The sequence below is a fragment of the Ruditapes philippinarum genome, unplaced genomic scaffold (genome assembly GCF_026571515.1).
Source record: "Ruditapes philippinarum isolate M1 unplaced genomic scaffold, ASM2657151v2 ctg3867_1_1_1_1, whole genome shotgun sequence".
NCBI classification, from domain to species: Eukaryota; Metazoa; Mollusca; class Bivalvia; order Venerida; family Veneridae; genus Ruditapes; species Ruditapes philippinarum.
The window spans coordinates 110,248-134,939 of record NW_026865302.1 but is presented as its reverse complement, the minus strand read 5'-3'; the positions used below and the strand labels follow the sequence as shown (position 1 = coordinate 134,939).

The window sequence follows — 24,692 nt, the reverse complement described above, 5'->3', positions numbered from 1 at the left end:
AGCATGTAATAAATGTTGTTTTTCTTTCTCTGCTTAACTGAGGAGTACTGGGTCAACCCAACATTTTACTGCAACTGTCATATAAATATTTTTTTCAGCAATAAAATATATTTAGATGTAACAGCAAACAAACAAAAACAACATAAGAATATATTGATTTATGTTTACTAATAATACATTTCTGAAATGATATTTGTAGGTATAACATGTGGATTACTTGTGATCAAATTCAACATGTACATAAATAATAAACAGATATAAAACATGTCATGGAATGTCAGACAAATAATCAACATAAACTAGAACTGCCAATATCATGGCGTGAATACCCCCGCATACCACTTTGTCAGAATCAACAATGGCCATTTAGAGCTCAAGGACAACCTCCCTGTCTGAGGTTACTAAGCCAATGCATTGCTAAGTTATGTATTCTACATGCTTCAAATGTGAAAATGTCAAAATCAATACATTGCGGACAGGACATTCTTTAGCAATTGAGAAGAAAATATTTTTTTTGTTAAGGTCCCTGTGACATTGACCTTTGACCCAGTGACTTCAAAATAAATAGGGGTCACCTTTTAGTCATGATCAACATCCATGCCAAATATGAAGACTGTGGGTCAAAGGAATCTTAAGTAAATGGGTGGACAAACTTTTTGAAGTCAAAGTCCCTATGACCTTGACCTTTGATCCAGTGACCTCAAAATCAAAAGGGGTCATCTACTAATCATGATCAACATCCATGCCAAATATGAAGACTGTGGGTCAAAAGAATCTAAAGTTATTGGGCAGACAAACTTTTCAAAATCAAAGTCCCTGTGACCTTGACCTTTGACCTGGTGACCTCAAAATCAATAGGGTCATCTTCTAATCATGACTAACCTCCATTCCAAGTATGAAGACTGTGGGTCAAAGGAATCTTAAGTTATTGGGCGGACAAGCTTTTTGAAGTCAACGCCCCTGTGACCTTGACCTTTGACCCAGTGACCTCAAAATCAATAGGGGTCATCTACTAATCATGACTAACCTCCATGCCAAATATGAAGACTGTAGGTCAAAGGAATCTTAAGTTATTGGGCGGACAAGCTTTTTGAAGTCAAGGCCCCTGTGACCTTGACCTTTGACCTAGTGACCTCAAAATCAATAGGGGTCATCTACTAATCATGACTAACTTCCATGCTAAATATGAAGACTGTAGGTCAAAGGAATCTTAAGTTATTGGGCGGACAAGCTTTTTGAAGTCAAGGTCCCTGTGACCTTGACCTTTGACCCAGTGACCTCAAAATCAATAGGGGTCATCTACTAATCATGACTAACCTCCATGCCAAATATGAAGACTAAGGGTCAAAGGAATCTTAAGTTATTGGGCGGACAAGAAAAAACCGATGGACAGCCGGACGGACGGCCGGACAAGCTGATTCCAGTATACCCCCCTTACAACATTGTTGTGCGGGGGTATAAATATAGTGTATATCTGAGGACTATAAGCAGACCTAACATTATAAATACTGCCACTATCTCAGTATATAATACATGAAACATGACAACTGAACTTTTTTTAACATTTGTAAAATTAGCAATAAAGCACATTGTACATTTTGAAAGGCTTTTTTTATTGTAAAAGTTTAACAACAACAACAAAACAACATCATGTTAAGGGTAAGATTTGATTGATTTTGCACTTTGTTTGACAATAATTACAATAAAAACAAAATATAACTAGAACTATCACTAAATGTGATTAATACCCCCACAAGACTGCTTCGGAAATGAGGATGTTACTAGTAACAGAATACCTTGTAAAAGAATTGAAATAAAGAGTAATGGTTGTGGGCAATTAAAGATAGTTGTGGTTCTTGTATGTTGCATTTCCTGAATTCCAACCAGTACGTTTTAAGTTATGCTCCGGAAAAGGAAAAGTATCAAAGGGCAGTAACTCTGTATTTTGTCAAAATAGAGTTATGGCTCTTGTGCACTGCACCTCCTTTTAATGTCCTCGACAACTGTATGAAGTAGTTTTGAATTCCAAAAAGAAGTTTTCAAGTTATGCTCTGGACAAGGAAAAGTAACAAAGGGCAATAACTCTGTAATTAGTGAAGATGGAGTTATGGTTCTTGTGCACTGCACTTCCTCTCAATGTGCTTGACCATTGTATGAAGTAATATTGAATTCCAACCGTTAGTCTTCAAGTTATGATCCGGACAAAAAAAGCAATGGAAAAGTAACAAAGGGCAATAACTCTGTAATTAGTAAAAACAAAGCAATGGAAAAGTAACAAAGGGCAATAACTCTCTAATTAGTCAAGATGGAGTTATGGTTCTTGTGCACTGCCCTTCCCCTTATTGTGCTTGACCATTTTATGAAGTTGTTTTGAATTCCAACCAATAGTTTTCATGTCATGCTCTGGACAAGGAAAAGTAACAAAGGGCAGTAACTCTGTAATAAGTCAAGATGAAGTTATGGTTCTTGGGCACTGCACTTCCTCTTAATGTGCTTGACAATTGTATGAAGTTATAATGAATTCCAACAATTAGTCTTCAAGTTAAGGTCCGGACAAAAGAATGCAATGGTAATTACTTTAAATAGAGTTATGGTTCTTGTGAACTGCACTTCCCCTTTTTGTGTTTGACAATTGTATGAAGTTGTTTTTAATTCCAACCAGTAGTTTTAAGTTATGCCCCGGGCAAGAAAAAGTAACAAAGGGCAATAACTCTGTAATTAGTCAAAATAGAGTTATGGTTCTTGTGCACTGCACTTCCTCTCAATGTGCTTGACCATTGTATGAAGTTATAATGAATTCCAACTATTAGTCTTCAAGTTATGGTCAGGACAAAAGAAAGCAATGGAAAAGTAACAAAGGGCAATAACTCTGTAATTACTTAAGATAGAGTTATGGTTCTTGTGCACTGCACTTCCCCTTATTGTGTTTGACAATTGTATGAAGTTGTTTTTAATTCCAACCAGTAGTTTTCAAGTTATGCCCCGGACAAGGAAAAGTAACAAAGGGCAATAACTCTGTAATTAGTCAAGATAGAGTAATGGTTCTTGTGCACTGCACTTCCTCTCAATGTGCTTGACCATTGTATGTAGTTATATTGAATTCCGCCATTAGTCTTCAGTTAGAGCCCGTCTACACCTATCCAAGTCTTGAATGCAAGTATCATATTCTCTTGTATTGGATAGTGTAGACACCCTACTTGAATGAGTTTTATTGAGAAATTATGTGACATCCAAGAAGATAATTCCTTGCAAGAAAGTTAGAACATGTTCTATTTTTCTACAAGTTTTTGGCTGTCAAGACACTGATAACACTGGTTTGACACAAAACATGTGCCCAAAGGTTTGATAGTGCTGTCATTTTCATTATTGTCCGACATTTTGTTGTTGATTCAGTGTACATGCCTTTTGAATTTCAGTAAATGATTACAATGTCTTGGTCAAAGGAACGAATCAATACGCTGTTACACAGAAGAGCAAAAAAAAAAAAAAAAATAAATACATTGTAAAAAAATAAAAAAGAGCGCTTTTTTTAAGTAGAGTCACAATGGATTTAAAATGATCTTGTTCATTTAGTGAATAACTTTCATCAAATAAAGAATTTGCATCAAAATAAATTTTTGTCACATTTTTTCAATTAACGCCATTCTGATTTAGCTAATTGTATCATTTTCCCGCTTTTTGTTCACATATTTTACAGAAACATGATAGTCTTGCAAAGACAAAGGTATAAATCCTGGGCTATCTTAATGAGACATTTCAGTAAAAATTGTGCCTGAAAAAATGTTGAAAGGGCCGTTTATTTAGCTTATCTAAATGTGACATGTAAGAAACTTGAATAGGTGTAGACACGGCCTTATGCTCCCGACAAGGAAAATGCAATGGACGTCTGGACAGACCGACCGACCACCAGGTGACTCCTATATACCCCCCCAAACTTCGTTTTTGGGGATATAACAAGAGCACCGCATACAGTGTTGACCCTCATCTGTAAAAATAACCACTTTTGACAAAATTCATTGTTAAAAGGGACATAACTCCAAAAATAAAGCTTTTAGAATTATGCCCCTTGTTAAACAACAGCTACTTATAACTTTTTATGGAACAATTTTAAGATTTTGCACGACGACAATGGATTAGTGATCATATTAGCTAGCCTTTTTTCTTTGGAACAGACAAACTACTAATTAGACTAATGTATAATATTATACTGTCACCTATCCCAGTACATATACATGTATTGATTTATTTTCATGCTATCTTTGGAATGTTACTTTGTATGACAGACAGATGACCAATAACATATCATGGTCTACACTTACAGAACTTTTTTACTTGAGCTAATGGTGTAGATTTCATACTGAGCAACAATCCTGAACAATTTATTTTTATAAAGAGAGAAAATTTTGGTTCCTGAAGTAACATTTGTGAAGTAACATTTTAGCTCCTATTCTATAAGGAGTTAACCAATTACTACACTTAGGTGATAGTACATGTATATGAAAACCTTTACATATGGTTAAATGATGTTTAATGAAGTTTAGTGAGCAGAAAATGTAGGAGAAAACGTACATAACAATAGGTAACTTAATATATTTTTAGTAACAACATCATTTACATACAGATATTTGAAATAACCTTTTCATCTAATAATGTAAAAGTTTTTTAAACTGTAACAGCAAAAACTAGAAATTTGTCCATAGGACACGGATGCCCCCACACGCCACTGTTCTGTCAATCTTATGACTCTAGGTCAAATATTTTTTGGACTACATGTGCCACAAGTTGAAAACTAAAAATCAACAAAGGGCCATAATTCTGTTAAATTTGGTCGCAGCAAAAATTCCTTCCTTTACTACCATCTACACATTAAGGTTGTTAATCCCTTGAAGTTTAAGCAAAATCTGCCATCCGGTTTAAGAGGAGTTGCGTTCACAAAATTTCTACATAGTATCTAGTGAAAAAATCAACAAAGGGCCATAATTCTGTAAAATTTGGTCGCAGCAAAAATTCCTTCCTTTACTACCATCTACACATTAAGGTTGTTCATCCCTGTAAGTTTAAGCAAAATCTGCCATCCGGTTTAAGAGGAGTTGCGTTCACAAGATTTCGGGACGGCCGGACAGCCGAACGGACAAGTGCAACACTATATGCTCCCATATTGTGGGGGCATAAAAATACAGGGGAAAAATTCAATACCTTAATAATCATAATCTGACATTACCTCAATCTTGATATTACCATGTTAGTGAATACATGTATTATGTCATACAATAATAGACCTACAATATTTCATTATGACCTAAAATGTAATGTGCTTCCTGGCTACTTTCTGTAATGAGATTTTCACATTTCAGGCTGGTATTAATATAACCATCAACTACAGAAAATAAATCAAATGACCAAGCTTCTTTCCAAATAAAATATTACCACTGACTATTTCATTAAAACATGTAATGCTTGATTATACAAACTTTGATTATCATGCATTTTTATGAAGAATATGGCACTCGAAACATTGTACCTAATTAGTGTTATATGACCAGAAAGTAAATATGTTGTAGCACTATATATCAGTATAACAACAAGTCTTTTCAACATCACACAATGACTAGGGTATATATGAGCGGCGTCATGACAAATACAAAATAATGGGTTTGCGACCAGCATGGATCCAGACCAGCCTGTGCATCTGCGCAGTCTGATCAGGATCCATGCTGTTCGCTATCAGTTTCTCTACTTGTTATAGGGTTTGTAAGCAAACAGCATGGATCCTGATCAGATCCTGGTCTGGATCCATGCTGGTTGCAAACCCATTATGTTGGATTTGTTGTGACGCGGCTCATATTATAAACAAACAAATTATACAAGTCTGTGAAACAGACCTAAAACTGATCAAAATTGACTTCAATCCAGAACTAACAAAGACAAGTTAATTATTTAATGGCACTAAATATATAATAAATTGATAAAATGTAGCGCATCTGTCTTTTAAACCCAACATGCTCATTAAAAATTCTGCAGTATCACTTTCCATTTAGATATATTAAATCATTCCCCAATGAGATACATTCAATATTTCACTCAAAAATATAGTCCCTTGTTATTGTATAACATATATGCATTATTTTAAAACTTTGTAATGTAGCACATTAATGTTTAAATAAATGTACAAGAAAAGCAAGACAAAAAGAAATCAAAATTGATGTAGATATTTTGAGCACCGTAATTTCCAAAACCTGAAATATTTCTCCTCTCATAAAAAAGTGTGTTTTTTTAACAAAAATTATGTTTGAAAATACATACAAAATAGCCCATAATTCAAACAAATATTTTCTTAAAGAATTCAGAATCTTTTGAAATGTATTGTTTGGAAGTAAATATTACAAAAATCATCAATACAATTTAAAATGACATATTTCATTACTTGTAATAAATTCTGCACACCTTCGGTTTGTGAGACAGCTATCATTATAAATGTTTGAAGAAATCAAATAAACAAAAACATAACTAAAAAGTTAAACAAATTATCAACATATATATTTATTACACTCAAAATAACCCTTAACCTGCTGAATTTCTTAAAATGAGCCGTGTCACGACAAAACCAACGTAATGGGTTTGCGACCAGCATGGATCCAGACCAGCCTGCGCATCCGCGCAGTCTGATCAGGATCCATGCTGTTCGCTTACAAACTCTATAACAAGTAGAGAAACTGATAGCGAACAGCATGGATCCTGATCAGACTGCGCGGATGCGCAGGCTGGTCTGGATCCATGCTGGTCGCAAACCCATTATGTTGGTTTTGTCGTGACGCGGCTCAAATGTACTTGCCCAGCCTTCATCTTTTTAACTTACCATTATCAAATTTGGGGAACTCAAGATGGAAATTCTAAGATTATCAACCAACCTGGTCAGATTGCACTGAAGTGCTCTCTAGCCTGGTTTTATACTGGCGTCAAAGGCTAATTTTCAGAATCCAGCAATTTAGCGGTTAATTTGATGTAAGTAGTTAAATTGGACAAAAATACTTTATAGGTAAATATTTTACATAATATACCTTAATGTTGATAAGACTAATCATTTAACTAACTATAGAAAAACTTAAACCTCCCCACTATAAAGGTCTACTTCTAAAGAAAAAAACAAACTAAATCTGGATATATACATGTACATAAGTTACAAATTCATGTAGTAGATTAATACCCTGATGTTTAAAACAATTTTTTTATATCCAATATCGAGTTAATAACATGTATAAGGACAAAACACAAATATAATCAGACAAAAAATTCTACAATAATTTCCTATTATTACGAACATCTTTCATATTATACTTCAACAGTAAGTTTATACACCACTATCTCATAGTCATACATACTGTTATTGCTGGGCATTCTCTTTCTCTTTTTTTATTTAATATCTTAACAAATTCATTACAAAATCAAAATAAGTATAACTATTAATGAACCAATTTTTTTTTCAGTATTAACTGATAATTCATGTATAAACCACAAGATTTTTTTTGATACTATGTATTCTTGCATATCAGACAGGATTATCTACTATTTATACCTGTGCTAGAAAACCTGTCTTACCCAACCGCGCCCCCCCAACCCAATCCCCTCGTAACTTTTAAAATTTAAGTCCCTATAAATAACAAAAGAGCAGATCTATCAGATTTTACACAACAATAACATCTGTTACACTAACTGGATTTCACTGTGGATAATGAGCAAAGGTTTTAATCTGATTAAAAAAAATATACAAATAAAAAATGGCTGCTTGTCTAGGAGAAATTTGGATTTAGTAATAAGAATAAGAACGAATACAATAGCATACATGTACATCAATTTGTTAAAATCCTATTTATGTTATGAGAAAAAAAGACTAAATATTTTAACAATGTAATATTATCAATTTTTTTCTAAATATCTCTCCGTCTTATTTATGCAAATTAAACAACAAAAGTAAAAGGAATTATAGTCAAATGTAATCTTTTAAAGACTTTCACCTGTTTCACTCACTATTATGCCCTTCCATGGACATACTTTAAATCCTTAAAAATACAATGTACAGTTTGAAAGCAAGTTCATTATACAAATCAAATAAGGTAACATTAAAATATCACATGTAAATTGACTACAATCGTAAACTGTTGTAAATAACCATCTTCATTTCAGTAACATTGGGACTGAATAGTAAAACAAGAGGGCCAGGCCAGCTGGCATATCTGTGTATTTTAATAAGATTTAGTATTGTTGATTGGTTAATTTCATATATTGTCTAATATTAACCTTGTTTGGTAAGACCATGGACATTTCCTATATCTTACAAGACAATCATACTAGGAATGGGATTAAAGTTGAATACACTTATAAATAATGTGATGATATAACCATGTCAAAATTTAAAGAAGATAATATGAGCCACACCATGACAAAACCAACATAATGGGTTTGCGACCAGCATGGATCAAGACCAGCCTGCGCATCTGCGCAGTCTGATCAGGAGCCATGCTGTTCGCTGGTCTGGATTCATGCTGGTCGCAAACCCATTATGTTGGTTTTGTTGTGACGCGGCTCAATTATAACTTCTCTGTTCTAAAACTTAACTTTCAAGTCATCCATTATTCCTGATTTTATGTTTCCATCTATAGCACACATTTTGTAGTTCCAATGTTTGTGTAGTTTGGAAGACATGTAAAGAAACTAAATCACAGCTTGATATATATTTTGAAGATTCAGACATAAGTTTACTCCCTTTGTTCACTTCAGACAGAAGGTTGGCTCCCTTTTTTTTTAAGAAAAGATAAATTTCTCTCCCCTTGTTTCACAAAAGACAGATGATATACCACCAGGGGGTGGTAGTGTTTACATGCCACCATTCCTACTGTATTGATGATTCACCTCTATACCTCCCCAAGATAATAGCTGTTTGTCAGGATTCTCATCCCAGTTTGTGTCAAGATGCAACTAAAATAAAACAAATAAAATAACAAAAATATGTTGTTTAACAATTATAATATATAATATTATAAATCATTCAGATTTAGTTTTACAGTGAATTCACTTAAATTTGTGGGCGTTAAAATTTTGTAGTGTTGTCAAAAAGAAGGGCATCTGAGGTCTTCGTGGGTTCTTAAATTTCGTGGGTTCTTAAATTCTGGGACTGCATATTTTTCCAAAAGGTAAAATGTAGATAATGCTTGATGCAAAATAATCTTACAGCAGATGAAATGAAATTTTCCTGGATATTGACCTATCCACGAAAACCATGAAAATTAGTTCCACATGAATAATACTGATTTTACAGTATTTAACTACATTTGAGCCGCGCCATGTTGGTTTTGTCATGACGCGGCTCATTTATTCTAGTTTGATGATGATAAAAGCTTGAAGCTTATATGAACTCTCATTATTAACCAGCACTTGTATCATATAAGGAAACATGGTTGTGACCCCAGTTGGGCTCGTACCCACAGAGACCTGGGCTGAGAGTCTGACACCTGAACCAAGGAGCAACTGCTTCCCTTAAATATTTATACAGTTATGATGGGGGTTTCTTTATATATAATTGAGCTGTGTCACGACAAAACCAACATAGTGGGTTTGCGCCAGCATGGATCCAGACCAGCCTGCGCACCTGCGCAGTCTGATCAGGATCCATTCTGGTAGCTATCAGTTTCTCTACTTGTAATAGAGTTGGTAATCGAACAGCATGGATCCTGATCAGACTGCGCCGATGCGCAGGCTGGTCTGGATCCATGCTGGTCGCAAACACACTATGTTGGTTTTGTCATGACGCGGCTCATATATAGTCATTGATGAACAGTATTTGTACTAAAAGCTTTCCATATATGATTATCAAAATATGAATTGGAGTGGTATTGTATTATATATTATATAATTAACTCTTCACCTTTCTTGTCTGGTGTTTTTCCACTTCTTTTCTCTCCCAGTGTTTCTGTTTTTGTTGTGCCTGATATGACTCTACTCCCCCACATCCCCACATCTACATATCGTGAAAAAATATCATATTGTATACATGTTATATAAAACCAGTGGACATTAATAAATCATTTTTACCTACATGTATTAGGTAGTGATGAGTTGACACTTTAGTTCTTTTCTGACTTTAGTTTATGATATATAAGAGTTTAGTTTTGCCTGATATTAAAGCACAAGTCCAAATAAGAAATTATAGAGTATATTGAAATGAGTGCATGTTCAATGGGCCTGTGGCAAGCATAATTAGTCCAGTCAATTTGTAACAAAATATGCTAAAATACTTCAGAAAATGGGAAAAGCATGAAACTTGGCACAGATGTTAATCAATGCAAAAGAAACATTTTGGGCATGGGACCCATTTTATATGCCAAGATGGTTGTCATGGCAGCCATTTTTTAAAATGGCCGTCATTACATGGAATAATCACCTTTCTTTTCCAGTAGAGGCTATTTTTAGTTACAATTATACTGGAAATTACCCCAGTTTACACTTAACATGAGAGATTTGCATTACTAATAATCAAAGATACTAGTTTACAATTAAAATGCTATTAATTGTTTCTGTTTCTATGGTAACAAGTTACTGAAATTACAAATCAGTCTATTTCAGTACTTTGAAATATACAACAAGTTCAATAAATTAAGTAATGAGGCTACACAAACATAATATTCTATTAATCACATATCCAAATTAAGGGCTTTTTACATTGTTGGGCTAATAGCATAACACTTACATTTAGCGCGCCTTTACGCAATACTTATATAATGCAAATGACGTCATGTCAAAACATGTATAAGCTGTGCAACACTGTTTTTACCAGGTTTTAAAAGCAGCACGGGTATGTGATATATAAATATATATCAAAGATTACCAAAATGCTAACTAACCTCTATTCTATGTAGTTCACAGTCAACGCCATAATGTTGTAATGTACTAAAGTCAGCAGGTATACCTATCACATTACTCTTTCCAGTGTGACCTATATAAATACCCTGAGGTAAATTACGGTCTGACATATTCCATAACACCATCGGTCCCTTAGCTGTAAAAATATCAACAATACAATCACATATCATTGCAAAGTCTAAAGTTTTTCAAATTTGCATTTTAAAAATTTTCTTTTTTGCTTGTAACTACCAATGTTTTTCAAATTTGCATTTTGAAACATTTTCCTTTAGTTTATAACTACAAGAAGGTAAAACAATATGTCTAATGTACCTGTTCAAGCTTGTTTATAATACATAACAAAGAGAAAAATCTGAAAATTCAACATTGGTGGCATTCTGATTTCAATATGTTAAGGTGAGGCTCTAGCCTAGACGTGTGTTGTGTCTAAAAAATACAAGATCATTTTTGTATTTAAAATAAACTTTTGCAGTTTTTTTTAACATATTAATATTTCATGATGGTTTTCTGAGTTAAGAATATAATTTCACTAGGTAAAATGTTCACAGTTTTGGCAAAAACATATCATTTCTTATAAACCTTCATGAAAGGTTTTTTACCCAGAATAAATGGATGAAAACTTATATAACCAAAACTACTATGTAAGGGATATATGGCAAACAACCATATTTTCACAGCCATATAATCTGTCAAAAATCTTTAAAAAACAATCAATTTCTTTTGTCAAAAATCTTAACAACAAATTCATATTACCATACTGTATAGTTTCTTAAAACATGAAAATATATTCATAAGTTTACAACTGCAGCCATGTTTAAAGATAATCAAGCATATAAAATTGGTTTTCTAAAACATGCTATGTTATGAATTAAACTTCTATGCAAGTCATCAATAGGTATCTCAAATGTTATCCTCTGGTAGACAGATATGATAACCTGAATACAGAGTATTTCATAAATTGCTATTAAATCTTGAGTGACCTGTAAATTAATTTAAAAATCTGTCAGATTTTTTTTTTGTAGACACTTTCGCAAAGATATTGCCTTTGATATGAATCTCAATAAACATTTTGAGCAACAGATACTTGTAACTGGTGAATAACCAGTGTTTTATGACTTTACACACTCAATATAAGCTAATTGCCAGCAGGTAGACCTAACAATTACCTTTAACTACCCTGTATACAGGTGATATCTGTATTAACTGCGTATCATCACCACCAAACTTCTGTGAGCCTTCCCTGAAACACATACATCAAACATTTTTATTCAAGAGAAACACTTTGTCATATCATAAATAAATACATTACAACATTAAATATAATTCTGAGAAGAAAACACAGACAACAACATATGAACAAAGGCATGATTATAAATAAATACAAAATATCACTTTGAATTAAATTCATTTAACATTGTTTTTATTATCTAATTGTCAAAAACTCTCTCTGTGTACAATTTTACATTACACATGTTGGAAATATTTTAAATGATTTACACAAATGGGTCAAAGCTTATTTTGAAATTCACGTGCACTGTGAGCCTGAGTGATTAGGAGGTATAATGTTGCGGATGCGCAGGCTGGTCTGGATCCATGCTGGTCGCAAACGCACTATGTTGGTTTTGTCATGACGCGGCTCATTTATCATTTTTAGAAAAATGATAAAATATGTAGTGACTGAATAGCAAACGCTGATGATCAAATGACAACAAATGTGCCGTTGGATCTTGGTCTTCAATGGTCACATGACTAGAAACAGTTTTCACCAGTAGGGTAAGTGTTTATTCTTAAATAAAGTATACATTGCTAAATAATACACACTTAAACTTATCATGTATTTAACTAGAAAGTGTAGAAACATAGTTAACTACTGGAATGATGTACATACCTCCATGGAACATCCTCAGCTACACAGTATATATTTCTACCTTCAAATGACAACAGTGTTATAGTAGGATCTTTATATGATGATATGTGGTGTGTAAATCTGTAACAATCAGAAACAAAATGGTGTAACAAGTCATGCCTTTATTAAAGCATTATGTTTTGAGTCCTAATTTCACTAAATAAAAAGAATTAATTTAATGGCAACCTCTTCCCTGAAAAATGTAGAGAATATTTGTTGGAAGTGAATGTGGACTATATTTCACCAAGAACAGATTCCTTTAAAATATATGTAGGAGCATATGGGAACACATCAATAAGAGAATTTGCCACTACAAATAAAACTTATTCATATAGCCTTGCTAATTTTATCATGAAAACCTTTATCCTTTATTATCACTGACTGTATATGACAGGAACTAAAATTTTATATCTCACCCAGTTTCAAAGAGTGTAGTATCATATATCACTTTCCTCACACTTATATATATCACTTACACCAGGCTGATATATTAAATGTCACTTACATCATGTTCATATTTTATTTATCAGTTACACCACACTTATATATCATACACCACGCTGATATATCATACATTATGCTGATCCATTATATATCACTTAAATCACACTGACACAGTATATATCACTGATATTATATATCACATCAAACTGGTATTTTATATATCACATCATAAAGATATTTTACAATATCTCACAAAAATGTCAGAAAAAAAAGATATCCACCCTTAAACTAAAGTCAGATTTATTATTTGAAAGAAACTATGATGTCCACATTAGTAATAATAATCTCATAATAATAAATTTGCAAATAATGCTCAAAAATACTTGAAACAATAATATTAACTCACCTGTTCATAGACAGACCATGATCATCACTGTCATACAGTGTGGTCCAACTCTGACATCGACTTAATCTAGCCTGAAATTACACAAGTTATGTTGTTATGAAGGTTCTGCAACAAGAACACAATGATACTGCAAATGATCAACTTTCACGCTGACTAAGACCTCTAAATATCATCTTTACATCATTTGATGTGACAACCAGACATGCGAGTTTAACTGCCAAATGTTCCTTATGATATTGCCATAATGCTTTTTCATACTGTATAATTATGAAGTACACTGTCACTTATTTTACTAAAAAACAACAGTCTATTTATAGTTAGAATTTTTAAAAATGAGCATGCAAACACTATCCACAAGTGAGTATTTTACTGGATTTAAAGACCTTCATCACACAACCATGAAGACCTTAACAATATTTATTTTAAAACATTGTAAATTAACCTAACCTAATTATTATCATCAATATAAAGACTTTCCGAAAAGTGTCGGTTCGACGGACCTGACCCATAAAATTATGATCAGACCGGGAAAAATTTTGTCTCAAGATTTCACATACACGATCTCCAAGATAATATTTAGAATTAAAATAAACACAGTTATTATCAGTATTACGTATTCCAAATCAATTATTTTCATAAATAAATTTGCCATTACAAAGTAATTTAGTTGTAATAGGCCTATTACGGTATGGCACTTGAACAAATACTTACTTCCAGTTGGAAAATTATTAGTTCTTCGCAATTACAAGAAATGAGTGTTTTACGCTATTTTGAAGGTGCTAACTAAATAGAAATTTAAAATATTTAAAGTGTCTTTATTCTGATTTCCATTCTGTCCAGGGAAAACTGATTCCGTCCAGTGATTCTTTCAAGATTGCTGGAACAAATGTCCAGTAATGTCAAAATACTTTTCGGAATGTCTGAATATATAGTTGGTACAATTTACTCCCATCTAAATTTACCTACAATGTAGTAATTTTGTATGTGAAATAGACTTTGTATAACAGATTTATCTTTGCTTTGAATCTGAAACAATCCATTCAAAGATCAAGGAATGTCCATGTTAAAATACTTAAATTGACCTACCAACTGTTATAGTTCAGCCAGATTGTATGGATGTGCAGGCTGGTGTGACTTTGTACTTACAGCAATGGCTAGACACTTTCAGTTCCACTAAGTTAATGGTTAAGGTTAAAGTCATGATGTTATATTGATTAACATTGACATGAATATACATGTAGCTCGAGCATTATTAAAGTAAACCTGATATAGCCTATATCTAAATAACTGATAAAACATAAGTTAACATAAATTAACTCTTTTATTATCAAATTAAACTGTTCATGTTTACTTACAAGTTTCATAAGGAATTGATATGATGTGAGAAGTGGATTTTTTGTAGTTGAAGCATGGAGACTTGGATCTGTATCTTTCTCGGTGTGTGTGTACCGGTACGGTAGGGTTGCCGTTAGTAACCATAACATACCCATGGTCATACAGTGTTTTCCTTCTGTGAATTTATCTAACATTGGTACCGGAGCTGCTTCCTACGTAATAAAAACACAGATTTTGAAATATTTGTTTAAAAGTAACATGTTGATAGACAGATATATTATTTTCTTATTGAATGATCCCCTAACATTTTTCATCAACTGATATATCTTTTACTATAAACAGAAATTATTTATATTTGCTACAGTGAAATATACCATGACATTCCTATACTTTTAATTGATATAATTGTTCTCTACAATGACAAAGACCATATAACCAAAATTAAATATCTTATCAAGCTCTGTACCATACAATGAAGTTCAATACAAGCCATTAAGATATACTAGTTCTATACAATGGAAGTTCAATATATATTTAACAGTGAGTTATACCAGTTCTGTACAGTTCAGGCACACAATTAAAATTCAATATAAATCAGTAAGTAATACCAGTTCTGTATTGTACTGGTGTACCATGAAAGTTCAATATATAACAATGAGTTATACCAGTTCTGTATCGTACTTGAGTACCATAAAAGTTCAATATATAACATTGAGTTATACCAGTTTTGTATGGTACTTGTGTACCATAAAAGTTCAATATATATCATTGAGTTATACCAGTTCTGTATCATACTTGTGTACCATGAAAGTTCAATATATAACATTGAGTTATACTAGTTCTGTATTGTACTTGTGTACCATGAAAGTTCAATATATAACATTGAGTTATACCAGTTCTGTATTGTACTTGTGTACCATCAAAATTCAATATATAACATTGAGTTATACCAGTTCTATGTAGTACTTGTGTACCATGAAAATTCAATATATAACATTGAGTTATACCAGTTCTGTACAGTTCAGGCACACAATGAAAGTTCAATATAAATCAGTAAGTTATACCAGTTCTGTATTGTACTGGTGTAACATGAAAGTTCAATATATAACAATGAGTTATACCAGTTCTGTATCGTACTTGAGTACCATGAAAGTGCAATATATAACATTGAGTTATCCCAGTTCTGTATCGTACTTGTGTACCATGAAAGTTCAATATATAACATTGAGTTATACCAGTTTTGTACAGTACAGGCACACAATGAAAGTTCAATATAAATCAGTATGTTATACCAGTTCTGTATTGTACTGGTGTACCATGAAAGTACAATATATAACAGTAAGATATACCAGTTCTGTCGGCATCTTTGAGCCAGTCAGGATAGTATGGACCCAATTGTGGACACCACAGAACATATTAGAACAATGTTGATCCATCCATTTCTCCATATCATGAAAGTTTATCTCTGTCTTCATTCCAAACTGAAATAATCCAATATTTATAAATTATTGACTGTACTGTCCTGAATTTGTGCGATGAACATGTCCAGTCTCGACTTTCGAGCTGTTTAATATTAAATTTGAGTGATTTCAATAAAATATACTGAATTTGTATAATAAACTTGTCATGTCTTGATATTGGAACAGACTATCATTAAATTTAAGAGATTCAAATGTCAGAACACTTAAATCAAGCAATGGGACAAGGGTCAAGTTATACTGACCTGTTTTCACATTTGTGCAGTTTGACAAGCCTTTAGAGACCTGCAGACATTTTCACAAAAAATCTTAAGATTTATCTTAAGTTTTTCACTTACGATAATGGTAAGTTAAATCTTAAGTCATTTTCACAAAGCCACTCGTAAGTTAAAATTTTATCTTAAGATAAATAATTCACTTACGATAAATCTTACGACAAAAACATCCTTAGCAACGTTCATTTGATAGTGATGTGCATGCTCTATATTTGATTCCGGTTTTAAAATCAAGTAATCAAGAGCTTGAAATATCTATTGAACACAATCAAATTTCAATAAGAACACAAAAATGATTCAAACTGATATAATTTATATCTTGATTGAAGATAATTATATATATCTAAAAGATTCAGAAAGAAGGAATACTATGTTATTAATAAATAAAAAGGTACCACTAGTACATGCTGGCAATGAAAGCGAACTCACCCATTGTACAAATTATAAGTTTTCAATAATACTACAGTATAGTTCACATTTAAACTATTCATAACCCTCTCCATCGTGACGTCATCAAGTCATGACGTCACAAATGTTTATGTTGAAAAATAATTATACCTCAATTTGTGTTATTCATAGCATACTGTTTGCTTATATTTATTTTTCCTCCAACTTTTTGTTTGTTTTTATTCAGTTTAGGTAAGAGATACATGATATTTTACCCTTAAGAGAGAAAAAATTACACTTACGAACGGGGAAGACCTATCGTAAAGTTACGACAGATTTTGCACTTAAGATTTTCTTAAGATTTATTGTGAAAAGGAGATTTATCGTAAGATTTCTCTTACGACAAAAAATTGTCGTAAGATTTTTTGTGAAAATGTCTGCTGTCCTCTCAACTTTTACATTGAAATCCCTAAATTATTGTAAGCTCCTTATTCTAGGCAGGACCAATTCATTACACAAATATAGTAGTCAAAATGTTAAACATGAAAAATATCTATTAATAACATGTAAACCCTGTCTAAAAGGCAATAATACTACAGGTATACAAATATTACAAATATTATAAATATCAAAAAGACTCCAAATATAATGAAAGACTTTGCAAAATTGCTTTACTACTTAGATATTAACCTAAAACCAAGGTAAATATCTAAAAGCAGATTTGTTGACCTTTTTAATTTGGACACAACCATTCATCCTTCTTAGCAACAACTTTGTCATTTGAATAGATTGAACAGCGAACAGTGCAGACCACGATAAGATGACAGATATGCCAGCAGATCTCAGTCTGCACTGGTCACATGTGTAGAAACAGTTGCTGCTAGCAGGGTATGGCTTAAATACATATATTATAAACACATATTATATACACATATTATAAACTATTTAAACTATCTCACACAATATTACTGACCTTTTGTTAAAGTGGAAAAATTGAGTATGTAATATTAGTAAGTATAATACAATTGTTACTGTGTCGTAAGACAGAAACAACTCAATTAAGTGATCACTGATGGAGTAAAAAAAGTTCAAAATAACAACAACATGATCAAATTTCCAGAATTTATAATCATTGTAGGATCGTAACATGTAGATAAACTAATGACCTACCATACTCTGTACAACTGATTCAAACACTTTATCATCTTTAGCACCTTTCACGTAGGGAATCATCGACGAGGAAAGTGTTAACGCATATGATATATTAACCATTGTCAAAGCATCTATAGTGACAAAAAACAACAACAGTGAAATGCAGTAAAATATATTCTAGTTAAATGTAGTTAACTATTTTAAAGGTTGTATAAAGCTATATCTTATGGAACATTTTTATAAACTTTATAAACAGAAAAAATCATGTTGTTCCCACAATTTATGGTTGATTCTCGAAAGATTAATAACAAAAAATGTCTCTGTTCTTTAACAAACATGAATATTGTATTATCATGTAAACAAAACACTAAAATGCTCAAGGACAAAATATTATAGAATGTACTGCTATTTTAAGTAGGGTTTAAACTGTTTGGTAATGATTTTGTGCATGTGCCGTTCACTCAAAAAGAAAAATTCAAACGCACTTCTTTCCTACAGGTATTTTAGAAGAACATGACTGTATTCTTTCCAACATTAAAAAAAAGTTTTTTGCAGCAGATATATAGCTTTAAAAAATTAAATAAGATTAAAGAATGTATATATCAAAAATGTTTTAGTCTGTATTTTTCATCCTTCATTACTTTATACTGTGACTTCAAATTGTCAACTGAAATAATATTTTAAAAACTAGAAGTATCAAAACATGTTTTATTTGAAACTATGTCATATGTACTACCTGCAAAATACTACTTAGGTATAAAAATGAAAGACAGCAATTGAATACCTGCTTGAGTGAGGTGATCTTTTCCTTCGGCAAACAATTTGAAGTAGTATTTATGCTGGTCAGTTTCATCAAACATTTTCAGTATTTCACGCCCAGCCTTCACAAACTGTTCACACGTGATACGTTCTTTAATCTTGTCAGTGCTATGGTGACCAACAGTTACCATCTGTCTGTACAATAACTTACCAAACAGTTGTAATGGACCATGGAACACATTCTACAATACAGAATTAAAGTAGACTGGTTTAGAAGAGCTGTTGGTGGGACAGTGCGCTTGACTATTCCCATTCCCAGTTTTGGAAATACCAACTTGAATGCAGAAATTTAACCAAAGCGTGACGCAGATACCTGCATGAGTACAATTATAGCTATCCCTATTCATCCAATTATCAACCTGTTCACTTTAATGTTCAGTCTTACAACACTTAAATTCAAATCATGATCTCTTCAGGATGGTAATTGATTTTAATAATGTTCTGAAAGATTACTACAGAGAGTTTCACAATATCTGTTCTTATAGGATAAATCAGCGTTATTATTTTACATATAAAAAATAAATATATATCTTTGTTTATTATATAATAGATAAAATACAGTATTATACTATCTTTAACAAGGGTAAAAACACTAAAAACAGTTGATTTCACAACATCATTTACAACTGTATGATGTCACTTCCTGTTGTGCAAGAACACTATACACCCTACCTCAAATGTTGCTCTTGTCAGTTCTCCTGGATGTCCATTGTCGCTCTCTGCAGTCAATTCAAGTTTCTGAAAAACAAAGTTAATACATACATTTATATAATACATGTACATTAATTAATATAATCATTAATCTGAAAATGAACACTATAAATTGAAGTATATGAAACTCTAACTGGTTCCCGCAAACTATGTCATACAAGATCTTGCTTAGTTCCTTAGTATCATGGCCTTCTCAAATAGGTGTGACATTTGACAGTTAAACAGGCAATTTTATTGACAATACTAATATTTTGATACTTTTAGAACAATTTCAAAATAATTGTTATATCGAATAATGCACATGAATTAATATGAACAAGCATTTGATAGTATTGCGGGCAATACAGTAGTCCCCTACCGGTCCCTCAAAAAGTTCTTTAATTGTCATACACTCCTGTGTATTGCCATTTATAATGAATTTGAGGATGAAGTCTGTATTTGAAATTATCAACCACAAAACATAATAAAATAAGTTTGTCTATATCACAGTAATGTGTTAAGTTTCCATGCTTAGTAAGGAAATTATGTTTATACAACCTTGTCATATTATTACGATGTGGGATTTTAAAGTAAATCCTATAAGGAATGAAGAAGTTGGAGTGAAAATACCAGTTTCTCAAAAAAAATCTAAGTTCAAGGGGGACATAATTCTGGAAATAGTCTTGCTAGAGTATTTAACCTTCTCAAAAATGTCGAGTGATAATAAGAAACATATATATGAAGTTTTAAGTAGATACATTAGGAAATAAAGAAGTTATTTAAAAAAGACAACATTTTTTCCCCTAAAAAATCTAAGTTCAAGGGAGGTAATACTGATTTTTTTTGTGCTAGAGTTATAAACCTTGCCACATATGATGTGGTTGATGACCAGAAACTTATATTTAAAGTTTGAAGTAAACACCTTAAGAAATAAAGAACATAATTATAGTGAAAAAGCTGAAAAATTTAAATCAGAAATCTTGAAATTCAGGCTATTTGTTGCCATAGCAACCAGAATTTTCAACATAGGAAGAAAAGAAAAAGATGTGCATAATCTCCAGACTGCCATCTACCCATATTTCAAGTTTCATAAAAATATTTTCAGTACTTTTTGAGTTATCACTGGATCCAGTTTATGTGTTAAATTTGCCATATTTTCAGACTATTTGTTGCCATAGCAACCAGAATTTTCAACATAGGAAGAAAAAAAAAAAGACGTGCATAATCTCCATACTGCCATCTATCCATATATCAAGTTTCATAAAAATATTTTCAGTACTTTTTGCGTTATCGCGGGATCCAGTTTGGTGGACGGACGGACTGACGGACTGACAGACGGACAGACAGACAGACAGACAGACGGACAGACGGACGGAGGGTAAACCTAAAGTCCCCTCCGGTTAAACCGGTAGGGGACTAAAAAGAGTTCAAATTTGCAAAGAAAAAATTATGTTAAATCAGCATATGTTATTTTGGTGAGGTTTTGTAATGCATAGATCCGTGACCTGTCCGATTCCAATTATATTACGGGGAAGTCAAAGCTTTGGCTTGCCCGGCTATAGACTACACGTGTATATTTAAAAGAAAATCAAATAAAAAACAATTAAAAGATATATAGAATGCTATACCTATCAAAGAAATTTTCAGTGTCAGTTCTAGTCGGGCGTCGCCATTTACAATGTAACTCAATGACAATAGGCGGGGTATTCCGATAACGGAACAAATCTCAACTTTTTGGATTAATAATAATCGTCGAGTGTTCCGAGTGAAAACGGAAGCGGTGCATGTAATACCGAATGACACCTTTACAACGGAAAGAATGAAAGGATTTTTTAACGACTTCCCCGTTCATAGGCTTTGCCTAATTTCATATTAAGATTAGTGGATACAATTAGAACTTCAGCACAACATATTTGTTAACAAAAGAGCACTGGTTAAATCTATTATTATTCAAATAAAAGGTCAGAGTAGGGATCTATCAATGGGTCTGATCCAAAACTTTAATACAGCATCACATGAAAAAAAAATGTTAAAAAGCAGCTTATAAAGATTTGAAAGCCAGGACTAAACTGTATGCCCCCGGCCCTAATTCTTGACTCTTGTCAGTAACAATTCATGCTCCTGCAGAATATTTACCCACTCAAAAATTACTCAAAAGCTGATTTTATGACAGGTAAACTGAGCAGTATCTTTATAAATATTAACCATAACAATTTAAAATTAAATTGAAAATCATAATATGAACATGAGAGTTTTCATGAAATATAGCCTTATTGCTGATATTTTGGTCACTAATAAAAGTCGGAAATACAGACTTGTTTTAATATATGTGACAGTTTTTTTTTAAACAGCACTTATCAAATAATATTTTATTTTTTAACAAAGCAATACTCACTATGATATAATATATTAATTATAGTGTGATTTTTTGACTCTATGCCAAAATTTTATGGAAATGATATTCATATTCCACATTCTCTTCATATTTGCAAATTCATATTCGGTACTTAGTCATACCCCTGAAATGCCCTTTTGAAAATCAATTTAATGAAAGAAAGTGGCTAGCCAAAAGTTCTAGCCCTACGTGAGTCACATGCAGCAAGCCAGGACACAGTACTACATGTATTTTCAAGCCATACGGCAATTTTCAAAATTATAAGAAAGTCAAAAATGCAATTTTATTATGTTATTTTATGTCTTTAGACGAGGATTTAAACCTAGTGTATAATGCAAACTAAATAGCATGTCTTAAAGCTTTGTTTATATAACACAAATATGACGTCACATTGAAAAACCGTGTTTACAGAGTCGCAAAAGCGGCACGGGCATGTGATAAACAATGTATACTGGTGCCTCGTATTTCCGTGGTACCCATATTTCCAAGGTAATAGGTATAAACAGTCTAAAGTGCCTCATAGACTTCTTTAACCTGCCATTAGTTTAACTTTAACTATTTTATTGTATTTTCATTGAAATGTGATGTATACGACTGAACAAAAATAATAATTTTATTGAAATTAGGAGCAAAGTAATTTATTTTACTTTTAGATTTCATACCTTTTAAGAAAATCTTCTTTGTTAAACAACCATTGACATATTTGATAAATGCCAAAGAGAAAATCCCCACTTTCAGATGAGTCTAGGTATAGGTGTACTAAAAAAATAAAAATTACTATTTATTTTGCTTTTGAAACTGTTAAAATGTAATTGCCTTGGAAATATGAGAACACAATTTTACTCACTAGGCAGCAGATGGGTGTTAATTACAATGTTGTATACATAATTGCTTACATGCAAACATTAAATGGAATAAACTATGATGGAATTGACATGTCTATCCTACAATATTCAATGTGTTTTCCAGAATTTTATTCTTTTAAATTATGTTGTCTGTGTTAAACAGTTAAGTACCACGGAAATATGACTATGAGGCACCATAATGAGTCATGATCACAATGACATTTCTATCACTTCCTCTGTATTAATTATTTTTACAAAATGGCGTAGAATCTTTATTAAAGTAAACATGGGAGGACAAATTTTTGGTTAAAATCCTTGTAAGCCTACAGTGTGTCCTGGCTGGCCACTTCCTTGGAAAAAATTATGGCAATTTTTCAATCAAAATTTTATTCTTAGAAATATTATTAAATCAAAAGTATCAAATTTGTATAAAAAAGGGAGAACAACGTCTTGGTGTTAAGTGTAAGACGGTGAACTGTCTTGGCAGTAATAAAATTTTGAGTAAAACGTCTGTCTACCATTTCTTAGATCTACCTGAAATAATTTCTCAAGAGCTGGAACATAAGCTGATGTTTGAATCTTTGTGGATGATTTCCTACGTGTAGCTATATCAGGAATGTTTTCAGGACTTGAATTAGAGCTGTGCGAATGATGTTGTCCCATTTTCATAAACTTTTGTCGAGAATGAGATTGTTGTTGTTGTTATTGTTTGTCATGTTACTTCCGGTAAGGTCAAATTAATGACCAATTAGCTTTGAAACCGGTACAAGTCAACCCGGTCCCAAATCAACCCGGCCGCAAGTCAGCCCGGTCCCAAATTGGTCAACCCGGCCCCAAACCAATGTTATGTCTGGTCAACCCGGCCCCATTTTTTTTTATTATTTATTTTCTTTAAAATATAAACACTTAAAAAGAAATGATAGAAATACGATAGAAGTATTAAGAAAAAACTAAACTTTTTTATTGACATATCATGGAAAAAAGCCTTAATGTGTTCAAATCATTACTATGTTTAATTTATTGTATGTAATCAAAAAGAAATGACCAAAAGCACACTAAAGTGTTTCCATGAACAGTTTTTAAGTAAGATTAATTATAGAGATGCTGCCATCTATCACAGGTATCGCAGGTCTGACACTGCCTCCTGTCTGTCACGCACAATTAATATATCCGAGGCCGGACCAATATTTTGGCCAAAAAATGAGTAAAAAAAAACAACAACAAAAAAACACACATCGCTGATAATCAATTTGACACTTGACTGGCCTCTTATGCAATATGCGCGTTAATATACAAACATGACGTGAAGAAACAACTGGACACTGTTAATTGACCAGGTATATGTAGGGGTCCTACTAAGTCAAGTGTGAAGTTATCTTAATTGGCATTAATTAACATCGACGTGGCTTCAGACAGATCACAGTATATATATATTATATGTTTATTTAAAATATAACATCACAATCCTTAAAAATTTACTTCTGTTCACATACAAGTATCTAAATATGAATAGCTTAAGATAGCAAACTATCATGATGTGTGACACAATTCCATCGGAACCAAATCAACCAATATCATTTTCGTTTCCAAAACGTACATTATTTCATCAATGTTATATATATTATGATATAACAAAAAAAAAACAG

The 24,692-nt window shown here is 32.3% G+C and overlaps 1 protein-coding gene across 1 annotated transcript; it reads right to left on the bottom strand.

Annotated features, from left to right (window-relative positions):
- Positions 1-147: 147 nt before the first annotated feature.
- Positions 148-23,782, bottom strand: LOC132728580 (uncharacterized). The gene is made up of 12 exons (XM_060714239.1): positions 23,581-23,782; positions 19,789-19,854; positions 19,082-19,298; positions 18,316-18,428; positions 16,355-16,486; positions 15,026-15,217; positions 13,671-13,741; positions 12,803-12,901; positions 12,081-12,154; positions 10,896-11,050; positions 9,920-10,012; positions 148-8,973 (listed from the first exon to the last, which is right to left on the bottom strand). The coding sequence occupies exons 1-12, from the start codon at positions 23,713-23,715 to the stop codon at positions 8,872-8,874; spliced, it is 1,449 nt and encodes a 482-aa protein (XP_060570222.1). The 5' UTR covers positions 23,716-23,782; the 3' UTR covers positions 148-8,871.
- Positions 23,783-24,692: the final 910 nt, after the last annotated feature.

What these genes read in the sequence shown, in the direction of transcription:
- LOC132728580 (XM_060714239.1), bottom strand. Translation starts at nt 23,715, where the DNA reads ATGAAAATGGGACAACATCATTCGCACAGCTCTAATTCAAGTCCTGAA. An exon ending in CATGGTCTGTCTATGAACAG is followed by an intron (nt 12,902 to 13,670) that starts GTGAGTTAATAT and finishes TGATTGTTACAG; the next exon opens with ATTTACACACCACATATCAT. An exon ending in AAAAACACCAGACAAGAAAG is followed by an intron (nt 8,974 to 9,919) that starts GTGAAGAGTTAA and finishes GTTTTATTTTAG; the next exon opens with TTGCATCTTGACACAAACTG.